A 23,233-nucleotide genomic window follows, 5' to 3' on the forward strand; every position below is an offset into this window, starting at 1 on the left:
GCAACACATTTGTTGCAGCCCTGCTTGATCAGAAGTTTATGGTATACCTGATGCGTTTTGGACATGTCTGCACCCAGGCTTTAGAGCTGATTTGCTCTTGCATTACAGCTGTTGTTTAGGATTTTCAGATGTCCAGCTTTATAGCAAGAGGTGTTGACAATTCACAGAATAGAAATCCAGGCAAGAGAAATCCAGATGTACAGTCAAAAAACAATTTTAGATTGTTGTCTAGAATGTACACATCTGACTATGCACAGATAGTTCCAAATGAAGGCAGTTAGGTCCAGACAGACTTATTAGTGGGAGCTTCCTGCAGTGGTGCCAGGCACACAGAGACAGAAGAACAACGTTCACAAGTACAGCAGGGAAGAGAAAGAGCAATCAGTGTCAGAGGCCGCATGAAAGGCAGCTATGGACAAGGTGGACATGATCCTGTAAAAAGCAGGAAGAAGAAAACAGCAGTGGCATTGCTGGGGTGGGTGTCCACGAGGTACAATGCAGCAGCAGCCCCTGGGGGACAAGGACAGCAGAGCAGCCACAGAGAGAATTGGCAACACTGGCAGCAGCAGAAGCAAGTGGCTCCCTCAGAAGATGGAAAATGAAGAAACAACAAAGGAAGGAGGTACCCATAAAAAAAAAAACAAAACATTGTACAACTTTATTTTTCATTATGTTTGATGCTTGTTTATTTGGTTGGTTTTTTTTTTTTTAACACAGTGGAAAAGACAAAACACTTTTACTCCATACCATTCCCATAGTCTCATACACAAAAGATCAGCGTAGAGGTATCAGACAGGCCTGAAGAAACATGTGGAGTGAAATGTCCTTTTCCCTTAGTTTATAAATTTGATTCAAATATATAATGACAGACTAAGCAGATATTAATGTACTGTGTAAAAATCTTTATTCCCTAAGGATCTTGTTATCACATCTTAAATTGTCTCAAATATTTAAAAAAAAAAAAAAAAAAAAAAAAAAAAAGCAAACCTACAATCCATTTTACTTCACATTCCATAATCATATTATCACTGCATTTAATGCTATTTAACTAACCATTATTTTCCATAGCAATCATTAATCTTCTAGAAGTCCTTGTATTTAGTACACTATTTGTTCAATAGCATTCTTGATAATAGACCAAGTATTATGAAGCCTGTAAATCTATATGAAAGGACTTTTACATATATTTGTCTACATCAGTTTTTGCTAATCTGCCAGTTTATTTACAGAAGGTATATTTTGCTAATAAAAATAAATTCACTCACCTTTTTACTTTCATCTGTTCTTTTAGTTTGCTGTACATTTCCAGCACTGCATAAAAACAAGCAGATTAACCCATGCATCTTATTGTGGTTTTAGTTAATAAAAAAGGAAATATATACTATAGAGGACAAAATAAACGATGAAATTTGTCTAATTGTCTAAACCATACTAAACTTGTCTAATTCAATTCCTTCTATGACGGTAATGTGATAAAACTAACAAGAAAAAAAAGGGGGGGAAAGAAAAAGAAACTGACCTCTTAACAGCAAAAACAATTAAGATTAAACAGAACAGTAGAGAATATATCAAGCATATTTATTCACTTACCACAACTTTGTCTGCTTTACAACTCTACAATCTGTTTTCACTAAATGACAACAGTACCCTCTACTGTAATCAGAATAAGTCAGCAAGGCTTTACAAAAGAAATTCTCAAATCCATAGTACCATACTAGAAGCAGGAAATCCTTATAGAGCTGTGTGCAATCCCACAGTATCACTTTTCTGAAATGTTATTTGGAGCCTTTATGCTTCATTATAAAAGACTGCAATGACACAGAGCTGGAACACAGCACCAGGTTCAAGCAGAAAACTTCATAACTTTTGAAGAATTCAAATAGTTCAAAAAATAAGGAACAGCTTTATTATTTAGCAAATTAGAAGTATGACTACACTTCAAAGTACACGCAGATACTTTATTTGCACCATTTATATCTTTCCCAATGTTTTCTCAAAAAGTGGCAAAATCACCCTACGTTAAATACTGTAAAGTCACAGAATCGATATGTGAACACCTCTCTAAAACATCGTGATCCTTTTGCTAATCTGGATCTCACAGGGCCACAACTTCAAAAACAAAATTCTTTTGTATTTTAGCCACTGTGACTTAGTTTTTGTTACTACTGTTATTTACCACCATCTTTAGCCATCTGTCACTCACCTGGAAGACACAACTGTAGTTTTTCCACAACTGTTGTAATATTCCTTTGCTGAACTCTACATCGGATGATTTCCTCTGTTTGGGCTATCACCTTGGAGGTTTTTTAACAGAAAATTACAATTAAATTATGGAAATACATTTAATTTGCTACAAATATTCATAATGCCCATATAGGAAGCACCATTTTCTCACCTCTTTCCCAGCATCCTGAAGCCTTCGGTTGGTATCAGTAACTTGGACCTTAAAAATAATTTCACCTTTGTTAGACAAATATGCATATATTGCCCTGATGTGACTGCTCACCCTTGTAATCAGATCATGCTTCATGAGAAACTTGGAACAAAGAAATGCAAATTCAAATTAACTCTACAGCTTGAACTTGAACTTTTGATCGCAAAGGGCTTTCGTTAACTTCAATTACTTATGACAGTTCTTTCTAACAGATTCTGTGGCAAACTTCTCAAATTTACTTGGGATTTTTGAACTTTCCTTGTTTCTGTAGGTCTGTCAAACAATTCAAATCACTGACCCAATTGACCACTGGTCCCTTTTTGATAACCTCAATGAGCTCTATGGGCCATTCATTGTCTGTAAGAAATGGTGATTGCATTTTATGGTAATTAAACATTCATACTTTGCTGAATGCAAACACTGGGTGGTTGATTAACATCAAACGTGGAAATCTCCAAACCACAGCAACATTTTAATGCTGCAGGTGCAGGCAAAGCTCGACCTCAGATTTTCCCACATAGTAAGTGACTCATTAGGTCATCATAATAAGGAAGCACATTCTAGTTTATTAAAAATCTCATTAATTTCTGAACAAAGATGCTCAATGACCTCATTGACGCTGTATTTGGTCTCTTGTTATCTGAATATCCTTTATATAATGCTTTTCTAATCATAACCTCTGATGAACTATACTCTTTCTGTCTGGTGTGCATATTTTGCTCTCAAAAGTGTAAAGAGAGCTAAAAGGGACGGATCTCATAATTCACAATAATGCATTCTGATCTGTGAGTAAATCTTAGTTCTCATTTCTAAAGAAAACTACTAACTCCACCTACTCTCCTGCTCATTTACAGTGTAAATAAAACATATTTTTCAGATGTAATTGCAGTCTTCTTACTATTCTAATCAAGATTTGAAACTTTCTAAGGTCTGACATGTAAATATATGATTAGAAAAAGCAGACCATAAGACATAAGAAAAAAGCAGACATAAGAATTTATGATTTTGCCAGTACTTTGCTATCTGTTATCCTTTACCATGTGAAAAAGCCTTTAGAAACCACAAAATTATTTTGCTAGCATTTCCTGAAAATGCGTACAGGAAAAATCAGAATTAGAGCTAATATAATATTTAACTTCATAAATGTATTATTGCCTCAGACAAAACAGTCTTCATCACAAATTCTATGGAATCCACTTTAATAAAAAGTTTCAAACAACAGAATGTATGTGATAAGTAATGAAAATTCTATTCTTCAGTAGAAAAGTTGAGTCCCCCTTTTTTTCTTTTTCTTTTTTTTAATACAAAGGCAATAATATAAAACCCTGAAAAACTTACCTTTAATTTCTCTGCATCAGCTCTAACTTTAAGAAGTTCTGTGATAGCATCCACAAAGCCCTGATGGTGAAAATTGCACATCTTTTCTATCTCCCTGTCATGGTTGCGTATGCAGGCATCTAGTTTTTCCATAAACCTCTGATGTGCATTTGGTTGGTCATCATATACAGACCTGTTAAATACAAATAAGAAAATCAAAGTTTACTTTTTCCCCACCACTTAAATGCAGTATGCAAGAATCTTTATTGAAATCTCTCTTAGGAAAAAAAAAAAAAAAAAAAAAAAAAAAAAGTAAAAGCATGCAAGCTTGATGTAATGATATCATTATTTGTGATGCACTCCACCAAAATCAGCATTAAAACAAAGAGATAGTACAAAACTGAGAATTGAACCCAGCCCTTATGGCATTAATCCAGGTGCTTAACCAGTTACATCATGGTTGACCTGAGCCTCACTGGTCTGTTGTTTATGCCCTAATGCTCAAACACGGATACAAAAGATGCCGTTTCTCTGACCACCTCAAATGGCATGGATCGCTTTTCTATCAAATTCCACTCTTCCCTAAATATAAGAAAGTGCAAATGTACAAATCTAACACTCCTAAAACAGAATTATCCAATGACATCAGTGCTGGATAATCCATCCAAAATGACTGGAGCAGCTGCCACAGCCAGGCCTGCCCGCAGCCAGAACAGCCTCTGCACTGCCCTACTCCAGCACCCTAAACGTGCTCTAGGGCAAAATCACCACATGCGCACTTGCAATGAGCCTAAGGCTGCTACTGAAGCGGGACCTAGCTTTTAGGAATGGCTAAAATCAGCTCTTTCAGTTTATTTTACTAACCGTTTGAATACTAAAATTAGAAACCTCGAGTAGGAAACATGACTGCAGAAGTAACCAGAGTAAGTGTTGAGCTGTTTCAGAATAGAAAGCTGCATGGAAAAACACTCAGGCACGACAGCGAGCAAAGGAGCAGTGGGCAATTTAAAGTAAAAAATGAAAGAACAAAAAAAAAGAAAGAACAAAAACTAAAAAAAAAAAAAGAAAAAAAAAAAAAAAAAAAAAAAAGAGTGAGAACTGCATGGGAAATCAAAGGTACAAAGTCTCCCAAGACAGGGAGCATTCAATAATAAATAAAAATCAGGAGACTGAAAATCTTGAAATTGCATTTTTTTAGCCTCTAATGTTCCTCCATCATTACAAAGATTTCTCCATTAATCTGTAAGGCAAAGCTGTTTAAAATAAACAAATAAAAAGCAATTTGAAGACAGGGGAAAAGGAGTCGATGCTGTCTGCAGCAGGCTTTGGTTTGAAGTTCAAGAGCCAGATAACAGTGAGCCAAAGCCCCACAGCTGCTGAGCAGAGGGAAAGACTGGAGCCCAAAGTACAGAAAGGTTACACACCTGTTGATGCAGGCCTAGAGGAAGGCCATGGAGACACTCAGAGGGCTGGAGCACCTCTCCTATGAAGAAAGATTGAAGGAGTTGGTCGCGTTTAGCTTGCAGAAGGGAAGGCTTAGAGATCTCCTTGTGGCCTTCCAGTACTTAAGGGGAGCTTACAGATGAGAGAGACTGATTTATTACACAGTCTGATAATGATAAAACAAGGGGAATCGCTTTAAAGTAAAAGAGATTTAGATTAGATGTTAGAAAGAAATTTTTTACTCAGAGAGCAGTGAGGCGCTGGCACAGGCTGCCCAGAGGAGTTGTGGACACCCCATCCCTGGAGGCACACAAGGCCAGGCTGGATGAGGTGCTGGGCAGTTTGATCTGGAGAGTGGCACTCAACCCATGGCACCGATGTTGGTCCGTGAGGTCCTCTCCAACCTAAGCCATTCTGTGATTCTATTATCTACAATTATATGAAAGCACTTCCCTCCCCTGCTTCTCGAAGAAGTTTGACTTTGCACAGTCTTCAAGATCCTCTTTTCCAAACAGACAGCTGAGTTCTGCTAGTTTGGACATCAGTGCCTGCTAAACAACACTATGTCTGAGTGCCTGGTAAGAACCTGACCTTTCAAGGAAGATTAAAACACTCATAACTAGATTCTTGATGCTTTTTTAGTTCCTTTTGACCTTGGTCAATATACTGAGAGAAGGAATTGAATCTAGAAAAGTAAGGAAGGCAATAAACTGTCCCACATGGCAAAGAAAAAAAGTCAGTTCCTGAGAACCTGCTTGCTAACAAATACTCAGAGTAAAATCTACACAATAAAATCTTCCTGTTTGCCTGATGAATCAACCCCTGAAAGTCATGAGGATTATCCTTTGCTTATGATAGGAAAATATGGGTAACATGCTGAAAGGCTGGCTCCTTCCTCCTAAGTGCACCAGAGGAAAATCCACAGCTGCTCACATGTGAAATAGAGTATTTCCTCACAAAGAGGAAAATGCCCCTCACCCTTTCCACCACTGCAGTGACATGACAGCTGGAAGGAGCCACAATGTAACAAGCAGGCAGTCTCCTCCTGTGGTGCCTGGCAGGCTGCCTGCAAGGGACACCTCATGTTGCCCAGAGATGCTGTGCCATGAGGGCCTTGGTGGGAGATGAGGAGTGACCCCAGCTGCCAGCAGGAACACTTGCACCCAGGGCCAGGCACTGGTCAGAGTGGGAAGCAGAACTGTCTGTGGTGATGAAAGGTGCCAGATGTGATCCTATTAAGTGAGCTTACTGGGCAAGTTGTTGGCATCTGAGGAAATAAGGGGAGACCTGTGGGCTGTACCACTTATACCTTTAGAAGAATAGGGAAAGGATGAGAGAAAGGTGTGACAACTGATATTGAAATGCTCTGAAATACCACAGGCTGGTTGTATGAGCATTGCTACAAGAAAAGGTGCTGAAACCTACAGGGTGGGCACAGAGGGACACCCATCTGCCACAGAATGACATTTCTGGAGCAGAAATATAGAGTAAGAGGACTAGAGGCACCCGACCATGCCTTCACAGATACTGCGCATGCATGAGTCCTCCCTGCATGGACCACACACAATGCCTATGCTGGACGCAAAAACAAAATGAGAAAAAAGCTCTATTTGTTGCTGCTTTCCTCCAAGTTTAGGTCTCCTTACATTGTTCTCAAAGAAAAATGAAAATAGAGTTGTCACTATCACAAAACTAGAGTTCTGTCTATCAGTGTGTACTCACAATCTTCAATACACCCATAAGCGAAAACAATAGTAAAACACAGCCAACTGAATACATCTAAAATGAGAACATGACTGTAGAAAGATGCTGCCAGGGGAACTCCACTGCTGGGTTTGTATTGCCTGAGTGTCTGCTTGTGGTCATAGCAATGTCTTTGGATTTAGCTGCTCCCAGATGTTCTGGGACTCTCCAATAGCTGCAGTTCACCACTCCTGATGCTTCCGCATCACATTCAAATCTACCAACATTGGCAGACACATTTATAAAACACTAAGTGACATAATTAGTTTGCTATCAGGAGATTTCTTATGCATGTAAAATGTTATCAAACAACTCCAGACAACACAGCCAAATTCTGCAACTGCATACAGTGTAGCATAGGCAGTGCAGTATTCACCATTATAAAAATCAGTGTGTGTTGTTTTTTATTAGCAATAAAACAACTTATATCTCAGGGGAAGGAAAATAAAAATGTATTGGTTGATAATTCACAGGATTACTATCATTATATTTAATTCAAACCTGTATGTGTTTAAAATTACAAAATATTAATAATCAATGCACTGCCTCCATCAAGAGATTACCCTACTTTATTAAAACAATAGTTGCTATTTTATGTTCTACATAACACCGCTTTCCAGAAGGACGCAAACTAAGGAAGACCTAATTGCTGATCTATGATCTGAACTTGGATTTCGACAGAGCTCGAGATCCACGAATGGTACACATTTCATATTAATTACATACATCAAGAGCTCCATCTGGTGGGAACAGTAACACATCACCCTCCTGCAGCATGCTATGGAAAAAAAGTCCTGAGATAGGACTGCTTATCTTAAAAAGAAAAAAAAATCATCACCGTTACTAGGAAAAATATATATATATATACATACATATATAAATATGTATGTATATGTAATAATAAAATAAAATAAAATAAAAATATTTTATTTTTTTTTTAAATCACACTTTGAGTCACAACTTTTTGAGATCCACAAAAAGAAAAAGAATTTAAAAGCTCACCAACTTGCTCAGTGCTTTGTACTCTTAGGATACCATACACAGATTTCATCCGCCTGCTGAGGCTTCAGAAATAAGTCTGACCAAAAGCATTGCTCTTGTTAAAAGTACACACGTACTTGAGAGAGCCATCCCAGACAGAAATTACACGTCTTCTCAAAACTGTAACCAGAACTGAGTAACATGTGCCCCATTCACCCATCAGGCAATGTTACACACACAATGCTGTGGTTGATTTTTTATTATGAAGCTTGTTTTCCCCACACATGTTTAAAAAATGACCTACATTCATCTAAATGAAGTCATTACTAACTGATAGTTATTAATCTGAAGATTATGGAACTGCAAACAATCCTAATAACAATTCTGTGCTTTCCAGTTAAACAGTCCTGCAAGACAGATGACCGCACTGCAATAAACCAGAGGGAAATGGAGTTCTGCAAAAAGAAATGCCTGCAATTCTACCTGTCATTACAGCTCCCCTAAAAACATCCCACTTTATGCTGCTTCAGATATTTCAGAATAAAGTACCTTAAAAAGAGGTAATAAGCACGTCTAAGATACCAAGCACATTTTACATGTATAATATCTAGTACTTTCAATTTTTGTCCACATTTACACACTTCTGATGGGGAGAGCAAGGCATCCATGAAGAGCACAAGTAGAAGTGAAGAATGTTTTTCTGTTAATGAGCGTAGTAATTTCTTCCCAGAACTCAGTATGTAGACAGTTTTCTGACTCATCCCAACAACTGGACAATATGAGTCACATTTGTGTTGTTAGTGGCAGGTACAAGAAAGTACTCAAAAGAAGAAAAAAAAAAAAAAAGAAAAATAAACCAGGGAAAGTCAATTCTGAAGGCAACTTAACCTAATTTGTTTTCAAATATCATACCTAGCTAGAGGTTAGTATGAAGCAGTTGTGCAGTTTAACTTTTCAGTGATCACAAAGATTAAAGAAATATACAAGGAAGGTATCTCTCTCACACACACTCAACAGTACTGTAGCAGGGATATTTTTGCCTACGTCATCTCTTACTGGCTGGACTGAAGGGACAGAGGTAACACATACATGAATTCAGGTATTAATAAATAAATGATGGAGAATTTTCAGATATACAACCATTTACCATTGAAGATGACTAAAAAAACTTACTGGATGCCCTAGTAATAAATATAAAGAAATTCTTACCAATTTTATTTTCAGAACTGAAGCACACAATGAAAAAAGTGTAATTCTGTCTATCTATTGACAATATCTGCGTTTACTTGCAAAAAACGATTGTAACACAAGAGGGCACCATTCAACACACGCAAAAAAAAACTTCGCCATCTGCTGAGTAAGCAAAAATGCTCATCTTCAGAGAGCTAAAACTCAGCCACGACTCACAAAGCCCAGCCTGCCACGAATCCCACCTGACTCTTTATTATAAACAAATAAAGGAGTAATGCTCATATTAACTGCTCCATTATAATGCCAACTCCCATACATGCTCACCGTCACTTGAAGATGCTATCAAAAACCTCTTCACAAATGGTTACAGTATAGTTTCAAGAATATGTTTCTGCTACAGATGTATACAGATAACTCCTGTAGATGCGACCAGGATGCAAGCTATCAAATGCCCAACTGCAAACTGGATTAAAAATATTGGCATCAGGGTTTTTTTTTTGTTTTTTTTTTTTTTAAATACAGTCTAAAGAATAGTCATAGGTAATTTAATACATTGACTGGATCGGTGGGCTTGAAAGTGTAAAAGCATAGGAGACTAGCAATACTTTTGAGAATCCAAAAACTCCAAATTACCTTTTCACAACACATCCCTGGTTTTCACATCTACACCAACCTACCACCACAAAGTGAGAATAATCAGAAATCCAAACAACACAGCTTCTACTGCAATCTATCTGGTGTGAGTTTGGCTTGGAAGAGTGAATTGCAAGAGTAATCAGAAGGAGAAATGAAGCAATTTTATTCCTTTTATCTATGGCAATAGATATAACTTTATAATGCCCAAGAAAACTGCCCAGGTACTCAGCCTTCAGGCAAAAATGAACTTGAAAAGTTTAAAAAACAACAGCAACAATGAAGAAAAAAAACAAACACACAAGAGAAACAACAAAAGACCATAAGCACTATTTCTTGAAGTTATGTGGACTTTTTTGATTGTTTTTTAAACAGGTAATTATTTGATTTTTAAACATTACACATTCAGGATAAATACCTATGAGCTTATGCAGCACTATCTTATGGGTTTTTTGGTGGTTTTTTTTTTTTTTTTTTTTTTTTTTTTTTTTTTTTGAGTGAACAATTCACGTCTTAGTAATGAAATCATTTATAATAACATGCTCTCACAGCATTAAAGAGGAGATAGATGAAATTTTCTCTTTGCTGACATTAATTTTTACTATTTTCTAAATAGCCTATCTCTTTATAAGACAAAGGGTAGACCATGGAAATGCAGTATAGAGTTTGATGGCAACGTGGCTCAGGTAAAGCCCTGGAGTACACCAAAAGCCTAAAAATGTGAGTCTTTATTACAAATGCTCAGGTATGAAACACACCAGGAGTTTCAAACACTTTCAGTTCCTATTTTGAGCAAAGACCACTCCTCAGGCCACAAGCACGATGCTCACCCTCACTTCTCAGTTTGGCATTGAGCTGAAATACCCAGGCCAGCACATTACGAACAGAGAAAACTACAGTTCTAATTCTCCACACGCCAAACTTTCTGCACCCATTTTCTGTCCCAATCAGTCTTAAGGCAGTAAGAAAGCCAACAGATACTGCTGATGAAAGAATCCATTGAACCGCGTCAAGTGTGAGGAGCAAGGCAAAGGTTGAAGCTCAGCTGCCGGGACAGCAGTGTGGGCAGTGCTGCAGCTCATCATCAGCGAATGTCTACTGCTCTCATGCTCCCCCTGCCCAGCCCATCCTGACCCGTTTCTAGGAGTAATTGCACATTCCCCACCCCTGCCTGCATTGCCACAGTCTTTCATTTCCTGATTTCACAAGACATATGAAGCAATTAAAACTGTATACACACGTTCCTGTCAGTGTACTGATATCCATTCAGTAGGTGTTACATCTCCATAAGTGCTGTTACAGTAATGGGAATCACACCTGCACAACAGCTGTACAAGTCTGACTTAAGCTGTACAACTTCTAGAATTGCAAAGAATACAACGTATGCATTTGTACAGCTTCAGATTTAGAAATGTGGGGAGGAATATTTTTATTTGATCAAACTGAGCAGTTAAACCAAGTCACACATACACCAAAAAAAAAAAAAAAAAAAAAAAAAAAGAAAAAGAAATTCGGGCACACAATTTGTATTCCATTTTTCAAATCAATAATTAACACACACAAAGAATCCTCAATCTAGCAGATACAAATAAACCAACCCTCATGTGAAACAGCAGTGCTTGTGGAAAATCATGTTTTTAGAATTAATAGCTTGCTGCCAAAGCTAATTTTGTATGGAGATCAGATTCTCTCAACTAATTCCTATAAACACACTGCAAGAAGTGGCCAAGTAGATGAGAGCGAAAAAGAGAGAATACAGCTGTAAAATATGTAAAATAGTATTTACAATTCAAATTTGCATGATGAGTTCAGTGGGATCTATGCAAGCACAAAAAAAAAAAAAAAAAAAAATAAAATAAAAATAAAAAAAAAATCATGCAAATAAAGACTTCGAAGCAGAACAGTCATTTTAACTACAACCATGGCATCCCTAAGCATGATCCTACAACACACGTTCAGTTTAAGCTGCAATTTCACAGGAAACGCTGCAGAAATTTCCTTTGTCCAGCAATATACAAAGATATTTTGTGTTTACACAAATTACAAACTTTGTCTGGGTTTTTCCATGGAGTAATTTCATATAGGTTGCTGTGTACACCCTTAAAAAGCTTTATAAAATAATGTCCAGGTGTTTCCTGTAATTCAACTTGAGCAACGGCAATAAGCACATTTCTTAAAACCTAAGCAGACTTTCTCTGCCAGACACTACCTAGGGTCCAGTTCTACCATCCTTATTTATAATCACCTCTCGCTGCTCTAATTTAAAAGATCTTATGACATGCCAGAACAATGCAGAACCCAAGTCCTGGCCTAATCAGAGAAAAGATTTTATTAATCTTAGTTTAGCTGGTATGCTTCACTTGCCTGGTTTTCCTGTATGTGCAATTTCTGTGAATTGTTCTCACTAATAGTATCCTGTTTCTATGAGCAGGAAAGGGCTGAGTACAGTTTGTTAGTTAACATTACTTCCTATAACCAGGGTCCATATTCTGTAGCAGCAACACTACAGCAGTCATTGTTCACCCTGGATAAGCAATGGAGCACACCGATGGCTGTTAATGGACATCCTCTGCAGAGAAACAGGAGCTGATAATCAGCAAACCCAGATTTGCAATAGACTTCCTCCTTCCTGTTTTTACACTGCTGACCAAGGAGATGCCTCTTCCTGCTGAGCCTTTGTGCTACTTACTGAAGTATGAAGCAAGAAACTGAAAAACAAGTGCTGTGCTACTATTTTTTTTTCCCCAAATCTGAGTTGCAATGCTAGATTTACAAAAAAAAATAAAATAAAATAAAAAGCAAAGAAGCAAAGAAAGTGCCAACTCCATTCACTTTGGTAGTAGCTGCTGACATACAGCAAAATGCCAAGTCTGGCCATCTGCTTCACATATCCAAATTAATACAGTGAATATAGGTGGAACCAGTGTTATTTCATGGAAAATATAACCAGAAACAAATCCATATATATATATATATATTCATATTTTCCCTTTTTATTTCCACAGACCGTAACATTAATTATTCAATTTGAAAAGAAATGGGGAATTCATCTAAAAATGAAAATTCTAACTTCTGGAATGTTTTCAAAGGTTTGATCAGATTTCTACTGTGTATGTTCCAGAAACTGTTAGCCATCTACTACAGCCTGTATACAGCCTATAGCTCATGTGTCATATGTATCTGGGATGTTTTATACCCAATCTTCAAGATAACTACATACCAATTGTTTATGCACACCCTTCATGACACATAGAAAGACTGAACAGAGCATTTAAAGTGACAAAGGCCCACTGACATAACTAAGATGCCTAAGTAACTTACTTCAACTGGTTTTGAATACCAGCACCACACAGATGTGAATATATTTAGAAATAAGAAGCTCCAGACTAAATAAAATATCCAATAATTTAAGTTTTACAAGCAATTGAATTAAGAATGTATTTTATTCAATATAAAAAGAACAGATGATAACTTTTAAACGTGTCACATTATATGTATAATCAAAGGATACATTTTCCAATAATTTTATATTATTTTTATTAACATTATGAGCTCACATAGCCCATATGTAGGACTCAAATTTTGATTTTTCTCACACAGATCTACAGCCCATGCTACAGTCCTTTTACATGCACATCTGCCGGGATCACTGAAGAAAATGGAAGCTGACTTTTAAGAAGCCTGTATAATTCCAAAGCCCATCTTTCTGTTGGGAAATATTACATATATGTATGTGTATGTGTTACCTGACTTCTACTAATATTTGTTAAGTTCTTCCAATACTTTATCTGCTTGATAAACTGATTAAGTGGAAGAAAAAAAATGTTCAAGACTTTAGGAAAGATGGCACTGGCAACCCCACAGAAATGCCATTTTTAAGGGAAGATGGTGCACTCTGGCCACCTGGTTATAATTCCTTCAGTTTAAAAAGCAACAGAGCACAAACCGATAAGAATTACATTAACTTCATGTAAAAACAAACAAAAAACAAAGCTCAAAAGAAAATGCTGTTTCACTGATATCAGTGGGATAGAGATAGCCCCAGAGGCACCCCAGGCACAAGGAAGTTGGCAAACTGAAAACCCCCGTGACAGTTGCTACCAACAGAAAAACCCAGAGCTCTGTGACAGAAGGAGAGCCGAGGGTATCAACACTCAACCATGCAACACTTGGATGTTTGAACACTTCTGTTTGAAGCTGAAATGTCTCAAGAGTCCCTTAGATATATGTACTACAGCATAGGCATCATTATGTTCTGCTCTGATTCATGGAGAACTGCAAGACCTGCACTCACTGCAGTTTTGCAAGAAAATTTACTTTCTCTGAGACAGCAGAAATACCATTCAGTGTTGGAGCTTGGAACACCTTCCTTAAAACCTAATGCAATTAACATTAAAATAAATAAATAAATAAATAAATAAAATCCTTGCTCTCTTCAGGTCACCTGAATCAAACACAGTACAGTGCATCAGCCCTGATGGAAGGACCTGATCCTCTCCTTCACACCTCTCCTCCAGCCATGCCTCCTGACTGGGCTGTGCTACTGGCAGGACAGGTCCATGACAACTTCTGCACAGGACCCAGACAGTTAGGCACACAAGTAACTCCACAGCACACACAGATGAGATGAGGCAAAGACATATTGCTGAGCAGACTTCAAGGTGAACATCAAATCAAGCATGATGTCATTGTTTTACCAAGGTCTGCGGTGACAGGGATAAGGTTTGGGCATTTCATCCACTGTCAGATAGTTGCCAGAAAGACTGACAGTAGCTAGAAGGTGTAGCTAGTCATAGCAAGTCCTTAAGTAAGATAAGATCTGATTTGACTACTTGATGCCAACGCAAAACTAGTTTGGTGTTTCTGAACAAGTTAGAACTGAATATTTTACTACAGCACATTGAAATAGTTTCCTATTTGCACATGCATTTCTGACATTATTTAAGAAAGATCAGCCCTCATACATTTCCACATTATTTCTGAAGTATAATCCATGAGATACAACATGAGAAAACCTGCTGAACTGCAGGTAGCTGTTATAGCTGCAGCCTTATGTGTGCAAATACCCTAGAACTTATGGGTCAAAAAGAGGCTTATGTTTATTGTCAGGTAGACAGCTGCACTGAGAAAACTGCAAAGTTGCACAGCAATGGTTCAGAAATGCACACAGAAACCTACTGAACAATGCATGTCACTGGCTTCCAGAAACAAAACAAAAAAACATGCAAATTGACCACTAATACTGCAGGAAAGTGCCCACATGACTGGATTCACAGGATGTAAATTTAATGTACTTCCTATGCATACTGCACATCCCAAAATCTAGGTCAACAGACACTGCATAAAATCAGCTTGAGGAACAACTCGGTAAAGAAACTACCTAAATTGCAGATGACTTTCCTGAATTTAACAGTGTAACAGTGAATAGACTACACATATGATGGTCAGGTTAAACTGAGATGAGACATGGTGTTACAGTCCACAACTGCCACCTATTAAGTACACCCTTCTGGATCTCAGCAGATGATGCCTTTCTTTTGAAAATTTCAGGTATTTTGAAACATGTTTCCTGAACATAGGAACAATTTAAAGCTATTTGGTAATGCTCATGGAATTGCAGAGAACTCTTTCTGAAGCACTCCCAGGTTAGGGGTTAGGTTGAAGCCTCACTCAGCAGTTCTCATTTGGAAAACACTGCAAGGACTGAGTCAGGAGCTGACACATAAGCACTTACAAAGATTGAGATAGGCTGATTTGCAGACACATATTTTATGACAGACTTAATCAGCATGGAACATAAAGACTTTTGTACAACCAGAAATACAATGCAGACGTGATTATCCACCAGTTTCAGGCTTTGTAAAAGCAAAGCACTGTGCTGAAACTTGCAGCAATTGAAGTGAATCCTCACCTTCTAAGATCTTACATGCTACCAGGGGCAAATCTGAAGAGTTTCTGAAATATCAGGCTAGCCTACAGAATAAAGAAAAAAAACTTAAGTTCTACCACTGAATACATAAATGAGAAATTAATTAACCCATAGCATACAATATTATCATGCTGTTTTCGTGCTATGTAATGGGCTAGTGAGAATAAAATAAAATAAAAAGTATTGTTTCCAAAAAATATATATAGTGACAAATTTGTTCACACAGAAGGTTGCCTTATCTAACTCTTCCCTTTCCACTTGAATACTCAGAACGTTATTAAATCCTGCTCCCAGTGCAAAGCCTGCAGCAAACAACACAGGCAAACTGCTGGTTTATCAGGTTAAATCCAACTCAAGGAGGAGGCAGTTCCCTTCACTACACAGACTCAGCTGCAAAATACAATGTAGCAATTATAACAAAGATAAACTGATACATCCATATACCTCAAAGCATACTCTACTACCTGATCCAGAAACCATCAGACCCCACAGAAGGGATTTGGAGTGCTACTTTGAACTACTTTGTAACTTCAGTTTGAAGAGGAATGAAACACACTAACCCATGAACTGGCGCAGTTAGAGCATTCCTGAAGATACAGACCAACTTCTGAACCAGAAAAAAAATAAAAATTAAAAAATAAAATAAAATAAAATAAAATAAAATAATAAAAAAAAACAGTTTATAACATTGTAAAATATATCATATTATTTGAAATGAAGATACATTATTAAACCAATTCAGTTCTGATTCAAAACACTGGCTGATGACCTAGGAGTCCTTTTGCATTTGCTCTGCATTAAGAACAAGACTGAGTTATAGACAAAAGAGGTGAATTGCTGCCTCATAACCCAAAACCAAAATATGAGAACACAGAAAAATGCCTTTAGATAATGACAAACAGCCACGGGGCAAAAACGAGGGCAACCCCATTTTGCCATTGGATAACCACACCACAAATCCCAGTAGCCCACAGGCAAGCGCTCAGAAAATGCATTTCCCAGTCTAAGAGTGCGTAATGCTGCTCTGCTTCCCACATCCAGGGAAATCACTCACGCTGCCTGTGCTGCTGGAAACAGAACCACTCAGCCACAGTGTGCCTACCAGTGATAGCACACACTCTCAATAAATCAAGTTATACTAAAGCTTCAGAGCATCCTGTCACGCTGTAGAAAGCATTTTGGGCATTCAATTACAAGGCTTTTGACAGACCCCTCAGAGGATGTAGGAATCTCTCGCCCACATGATCACAGAGCACTGCAAACTCAGCAACATGAAGGTCATGAGACAAAGTGTTCAGAAAAGTAGTCCCACATGCTCATGCTAGATGTTGTCAAGCTAGAATTTAAAAGTTCCTCCATTTATTTTATAGAAAAGAACACTGCAATATAACACGTGGTAAACAAGCAAAAAAAGACTCGTAAAAGACTTTAAGTCAGCTAGAACAGCATCTCCTGCTCTGCTGAGCTGTTCAATGCTTGTTGATCCATCCACATATCACTAACCAGAAGATAAGGGCAATCATACTCTGAACATAATTTATCTTATTAATTAACCTGACATATCCAACAGAATATTCAAGAATTATTAAGACCCTTTAAATGCTGTTAGTATGTATTTATATAAAGTTCAGTGACAGTCTGAAAGGTTTTTTTTGTTTTGTTTTGTTGTGTTGTTTTTTTTTTTTTTATGGGAATAGGGGAGTTGTCTCCTTCATTGTCTCTTATCTTTTCTTCCTGACCTCTTCCTGGTTTTGCAAATAGCATGTATGAGACATGAATTACAAGGTATTAACATTATATTAACACATTATATAAAAAGGTGTGTGTGAGGAGCCTCTAACAGACGTTGTCATTAATCACTTTTGGTTGGTCATTAAAGCTAGACAGATGTTGATAAAGCAGTCTCACAGAGCTGGCAGGAAACAAAAATAACAAATAAATCCTGGTCTGCTCTATGCGCAGTGCGTGTATTTAATGAAAGATGTGTTATGCAGTTCATTTAAGTTTCATTTGTAGTGAGTTGGCACACATCACTAAGTTTAGACATGCAAGTCAAATACCAGTGTTTTTTTGCTTTCAAAATCATCCAGTTAACACTTATAATAATAATAATTAGCAATGTAGTCCAACACAGTCTCTGCATTTGATATCTATAAAGGTGCACAGCAATCTTCATGATCTAACTTTCTCTCCTAAATAATAAGCAACACCACTGTACCTTCATTCCTCCTGTAAAGGACCTGGTTTCCCCACTCCTACACAGAGGTGCACCTTAGTACTATAAATCCCACATAGCAACTCCTTACCTAGCAATTATCACAAAACCATTGCACATCAAAACCCTATACATCAGCACAGCCTCTCCTCCACTGGAACAGACAACCCTGAGCCAGCAGAGAGAGCTACACCAAGCTGGCAACAAAAGGCTGAGGAAAAATAAGAGCTTCATGGAGCCCACATATTGTCCCCCCACCATCCCCCCTCCCTTTCTCCCAAAAAACAAACAAACAAGCAAACAAAAAAACCCAAAAACCAAACTTAAAAAAAAAAAAACAAACAAAAAAAAAAAAAAAAAAAAAAAAACACTTCCTTGTAAAGCATTAGGAAGATATTAAGAACTTGACAGGAACAATTGGGGATAAGTCAGATCTTGCATATCCTGTGATCTCTGGCATCAAGCATTACCTCACACTTCTCATCCAAAGCACTTGCCTTAAGCCCCTTCCTTTGTTCTGCTGTTTAAATAGCAATATTGTTGCTGCACCTCATGTCACAGTGCTGTAAATGTTCTCCAAGCACTGCAGATTAGTAAAATATTCCACATTATATAATGAAGTGAATGCAATGTCAGTCATCACATGAAACAACAGCATCAGTGGATTCCCTGACTGAGAATCAATGGACCACTTGATGTGGTATAGCTTAGGCACTGCACATGGAATTATTCAACTCATTTCTTTCATTTATATTGCTTAGCAGGTAAAAGCTGATAATAATGCTCCCTTTTATGTTCAAGCTTTTCTTTGCCAAAATAGATCTTGAAATCAGAAGTGGGATTTTAGGCATTTCAGTCTCTCAGAGCAACTTACAATTTTAACAGGCTGCTGAGCAGATCGCTCAGTTCTGGTTTTAAACATTTCTGTTTCTTAGAACAGCCAAATATGTCTGTGGTGTCAGCCAGGCTTCTTTGAAAGCACTCAGCCAGATGTAAATGTTCTTCAGCCCAAGTGACTGGTTAGTACATAAGCACTAAGAGCTACATCACACAAACCCGCACTGCTTTTCTACCAATTCTGAGTCATCAATGCAAAACTCCCCCTCTGGCAAGTCAGCGAGAAAATGATAGATCCCTATATGCTTGTTTAAACAAAAAGGACAGGAACCACATACAAAAATCATGACTCTAAATATATTTATTAAAACTTTGACATTTTAAATGTATAACACCGATAAGAGATTCATATTGTCCCTTCCACATTTTATGTATTTCCACCATCCACACTTGTGTTTCCCAAACACATCTTCTTCCTCTGCTGAACCCAATTTTCTCTATGTCCTTCACATAAGTTGCTCTGATAAAAACTCTATTTTGGAAATGGTAGCAAAGCTGCAATTATATTTAATATTTTGTTGCTATGCTTTTTGGGTTCAGTGTACTTTATGCGGATGTCAGCTTCATTCTGCCTGGGCTTGTCAGCTCAAACATGGCTGAACTGCCTCCAGGGCCAGCTCAAGCCTGAAAACATCTCAGCTGCCTTCTCTCAGCGAGAACTCATAAACTCTCAGGTGAAGCTCCCCATCACACTCAGCTTCAGCACCTCTGCATGCATGTCTGTTACCAGCTGCATTGCAGGAGCAGAAAGGGGAGATGGAAGAAGCCTCGCACAGCTTGCTCTAAGCTGGCTAAGAGCAAGGTGATGCCTGGGCCGCTCCACCACCGCTCCTGCTCAGGCTTTGTCAGGACTGATGAGCCCTGGCCCCACTCAAGTTTCCATACCGCAAACACCCACACACTGCTGAGTGCTGGAGGACAACAGACATATACAGTGAACTGTAGCATCATCCACTGTGAAGTACAAAATGACCCATTTTGTGTCCAACAAGCACCTCTTTTCCTTAAGTTCCCAGCGTATACCTCCCCAGCAGCCCAATTCATTTGCTCTTTCCTATGGCCCAGCACACAACACCCATCAAGGAACCCAGTGGTGTACTCACAGCCCTGCAGCATGCTGCCATGCAAACCGCCTCTTCCAGCTTCCTGAACGTCAGATCTCCACATCTTCCCAAAGAGATTTGCATCTTATCTCATCCCGGCTCAGCTGCCACCCATGTCTCCTCACTTCAGATGTCTCTCACCCACTGTCAGTGGTGCTCACCCTCTCCCCCTTACATCAACACCATACCAACCCACTGCCCCTAGGCCCTCCCTTCACTGAACTGCCCGGACTGAGGGCACCACTGCACCTCTCCCAAGCAGCACACATTAAGCAAAATCCTTTCTTTGACACTCCAACTATGCCATTTGCCAGTATATGAGACTGAGAAAGGAACAGCCACTGAGGGCACGGCATTCTGAACACGCTCTGAATGCTGTCAAATCCCCAGGATGGGGAATATGAACACAGTGGCGAATTTCAGACGACTGTTTCCACTCACACTGAATTATCAGTGTATCAGCTGTGCACCAACCAGCCTTACACAAACCCCCACCCGAAACCAGGATTCGCTCCAGCTCCCGGTGCAGACCCCGACACACGGGCGGAGGATATTCCCCGATGAGTGCCGGGAGCCCAGCCCGCCGCACAGCCCACGCCGGCACCAGGTCCCGGCTGGCGGCCCCAGCCCCAGGACCAGCCCCAGGACCAGCCCCAGGACCAGCCCCAGGACCAGCCCCAGGACCAGCCCCAGGACCAGCCCCAGGACCAGCCCCAGGACCAGCCCCGCGGCCCCGCCGGAAGCCGGGCAGCGCGCCGCTCCCCCGCACACAATGACCGGGGGCGGGGGCACGGCTGCCCCGCCGCTCTGCCCCGCTGTCAACGCTGCCTGCCCGGAGCCGCAGCCACCCGCGCCCTTTTTTGTCGGGCGTCCCGCCGGACGGCGTCGGCCGGGCTTCGGCGGGGCTCCCGGGGGGCTGCGCGTCCCCCGGGCCCGAAGCTGTCGCTCCCGCCGGAGGCGCTGCGGACGGCCCCGCGCCGTCTCTGGGGAGGAGCTGTCAGCCTTACCGCGCCGCGCCGGGCCCGGACTCCACGGAGCGGGACGGGAGAAACCTCGCCCGGTGGCGGCTCCTCAGTCCCCGCCGTCCCTCACCTCAGGGTGGGCCCGACGCAGGCCGTGTCGGTGCTCTCGATCTCCTGCAGGATCCGATCATGCTCCGGGAGGCTCTCCGCCATCTTGGATGGGAGGGACCCGGCAGCCGCGCCGCTGCGGGAGGCGCCGGGGAGGGACCGAAGGCGGGGGCGGCCGCGGAGCCGGGCGGGGGGTACTGACAGCAGCGCCGTGCCGCCCGCGGTAGGGTGAGGTCCCGCTGCCTGAGCCCCTCGCTGCTCCGGCGGTGCCGTCACGGCGCAGACCTCCGCCCCCACAGCCCCTCACGGCGGACGTCCCGGCGCGGGGTGACGGGCCCAGGAACGGCCTTTGTGCAACGGGGAGCTCTGCTTATTGGGCCTCGGTTTGTTTGTTTACTCGCTGCGTTGGCTCTTTGTTTATTTGTTTGTTTGAGCACTGCCTTGCTGCCTTTCAGGAGCTGATCTGGTGCACTGCAAGCGGGCATGGTGGTTCTGCATTGCTGTGGTTTGTGTGCTAGTGTCCTTGGGCACCAGGGCCATAAAACCTCCTTTTTCAGTCAAGCAGCAATAGCTCATCTTCTATTTAAATCGCCGTGGTCTACAGCCAAATATGAGCGAGTCTTTGTGTCTGCATGCTCAGGAGACAGGATACACCTGTATTCTTGTCTGTGCACGGGTGGGAAGCCAGCTTAAAGCAATGGGCCTTACATGTAAAGCTCTAGCATGGCGCACAGCTGCTTTGCAGTGAGAAGCAGACAGCCGTGTGCAAGCTGAGAACAGCTAAGCCCAGACACCAACCAGCTACAACAGCACTAGCCATGCTTTCAAGTACTGTAGTCAAACTCATCACCCTCCTGCTCCACTGCAACTGCACTCAGATGCTAGATAATAAATGACACTGTACATCTTGTCCGTGCTTGTGGTTTTATCGTATACAGTGTTGACTCTGCTGAATGTGTTGATGACACTGAAACAACAAGGAGTATTCTAAATGTAGACAACGCAGTGTGTGCTGCAGGAAGTAAATTGGAGGTAAATGTACAGGGTATCGCTGCAGCAGTATTTCCTTCATGAAATACACTATTTCCTTTAAGAAATGCAGTAATGAGCTTCCTTCTTTTCTCTCTTGGCCCCAAACTCCCCCATCAACACACTATTTAAGTAGTAGATTGACATACACATTTTTCAGGGTAAATGACATTCTCTTTCTTTAGCCTGGTTGTCACTGCAACCTGATGCCCACAGCCCCAAGAGGGCTATTTTTAAAGCTCTTCTACAGCTAATGCCAATATACTTAGGCACATAACATCATGATCTTCTACATATTACTCTTTTTTTTTGTAACTGTGGATATGCAGAAGAATTTCTTTCAGTTATACCTTCACCATAAACTACACATGAAAAAAAAAATATTATTTACATTTTCTGATATTTAGGGATATCAACAGTAAAGATTTAAGCAGTGTTTTTAGTGATTAAAAATAAAGACACATTTCTTACAAATTTAAGATTAAGAAGCAATTAATTCAATAACAATATAGTAGTTAAGCTAAAGCCCTGCTACACAAAAGAGCGATTCTTCCTTTGTTTTCATGCTTAAGTGCAATATATTTATTTCTGGAGAACATCAAGTCAGCCTACAGTCAAAGAAAGCTTTGTCCCAGCAAAGAGTTGCACAGATGTCCTTGGTTTGTATTTTTCCATCCAGGCCCAATCACACCCAGTTTAAATCCCACTATCCAATAGATTTCAGTGTCAGAATAATGAAGTTTGTGATATGCTGGGCTGACTGAAATCAGAACAGCTAAAGAGAGGAACAAATCAACCATGAACAATATAGCTGTATCTAAATGATGCATACCTTAGGGTGGTTCCAAGAGGCAGCTCAAAGGACTCGATCTCAGCAAGGGCATTTTCATATATCTGATCTTTGTTTTCTTCTAGATACATTTCAGACATATTTGGCCTGCTTTTCCTTGCCATAGGTTAGCATAAAAACTGCTTTAACTTCAGGAGAGGACTTTTATTCTGATCATTATCGTTGACTAAGAGACTCCGCAGTCAGCAGAACCAGGCATGAAAAAACAGATCCTGCGCTAACCTCGTGACTCCTGAGGACTTTGTGTCCAAGAATGGTGCACAGCTGCTGTTTTCCTGTCTCTGCTGGTAATATTTGCTTGGTGTGCAGTACTCAGGCCGGTACAGTCGTTTTTCTGCAAGCGTCTGATTTATCTCAATAGGAAATTTTTTTGCAAATAATATATCTACATCCTTGTA

The 23,233-nt window shown here is 40.0% G+C and overlaps 1 protein-coding gene across 6 annotated transcripts in view; it reads right to left on the reverse strand.

Moving 5' to 3' along the window:
- The window catches only part of EXOC6 (exocyst complex component 6), an 82,359-nt gene extending 59,420 nt beyond the window's left edge, over positions 1-22,939 (reverse strand). For 4 of the 6 annotated variants that reach the window (XM_072340311.1, XM_072340310.1, XM_072340309.1 and 1 more), the window contains exons 1-5: positions 20,979-21,187; positions 3,773-3,944; positions 2,396-2,443; positions 2,204-2,294; positions 1,266-1,311 (exon numbers count right to left, since the gene is read on the reverse strand). In XM_072340311.1, coding sequence (XP_072196412.1) covers positions 1,266-1,311; positions 2,204-2,294; positions 2,396-2,443; positions 3,773-3,944; positions 20,979-21,061 — 440 coding nt within the window. In that variant the 5' untranslated portion in view covers positions 21,062-21,187. Of the gene's footprint in view, positions 1-1,265; positions 1,312-2,203; positions 2,295-2,395; positions 2,444-3,772; positions 3,945-20,978; positions 21,258-22,817 lie in introns of those variants that run through there. The other 2 variants (XM_072340315.1, XM_072340312.1) reach the window with 2 other exon arrangements.
- Positions 22,940-23,233: the final 294 nt, after the last annotated feature.

This window comes from Excalfactoria chinensis, chromosome 6 (assembly GCF_039878825.1).
Source record: "Excalfactoria chinensis isolate bCotChi1 chromosome 6, bCotChi1.hap2, whole genome shotgun sequence".
Classification (NCBI taxonomy): Eukaryota; Metazoa; Chordata; class Aves; order Galliformes; family Phasianidae; genus Excalfactoria; species Excalfactoria chinensis.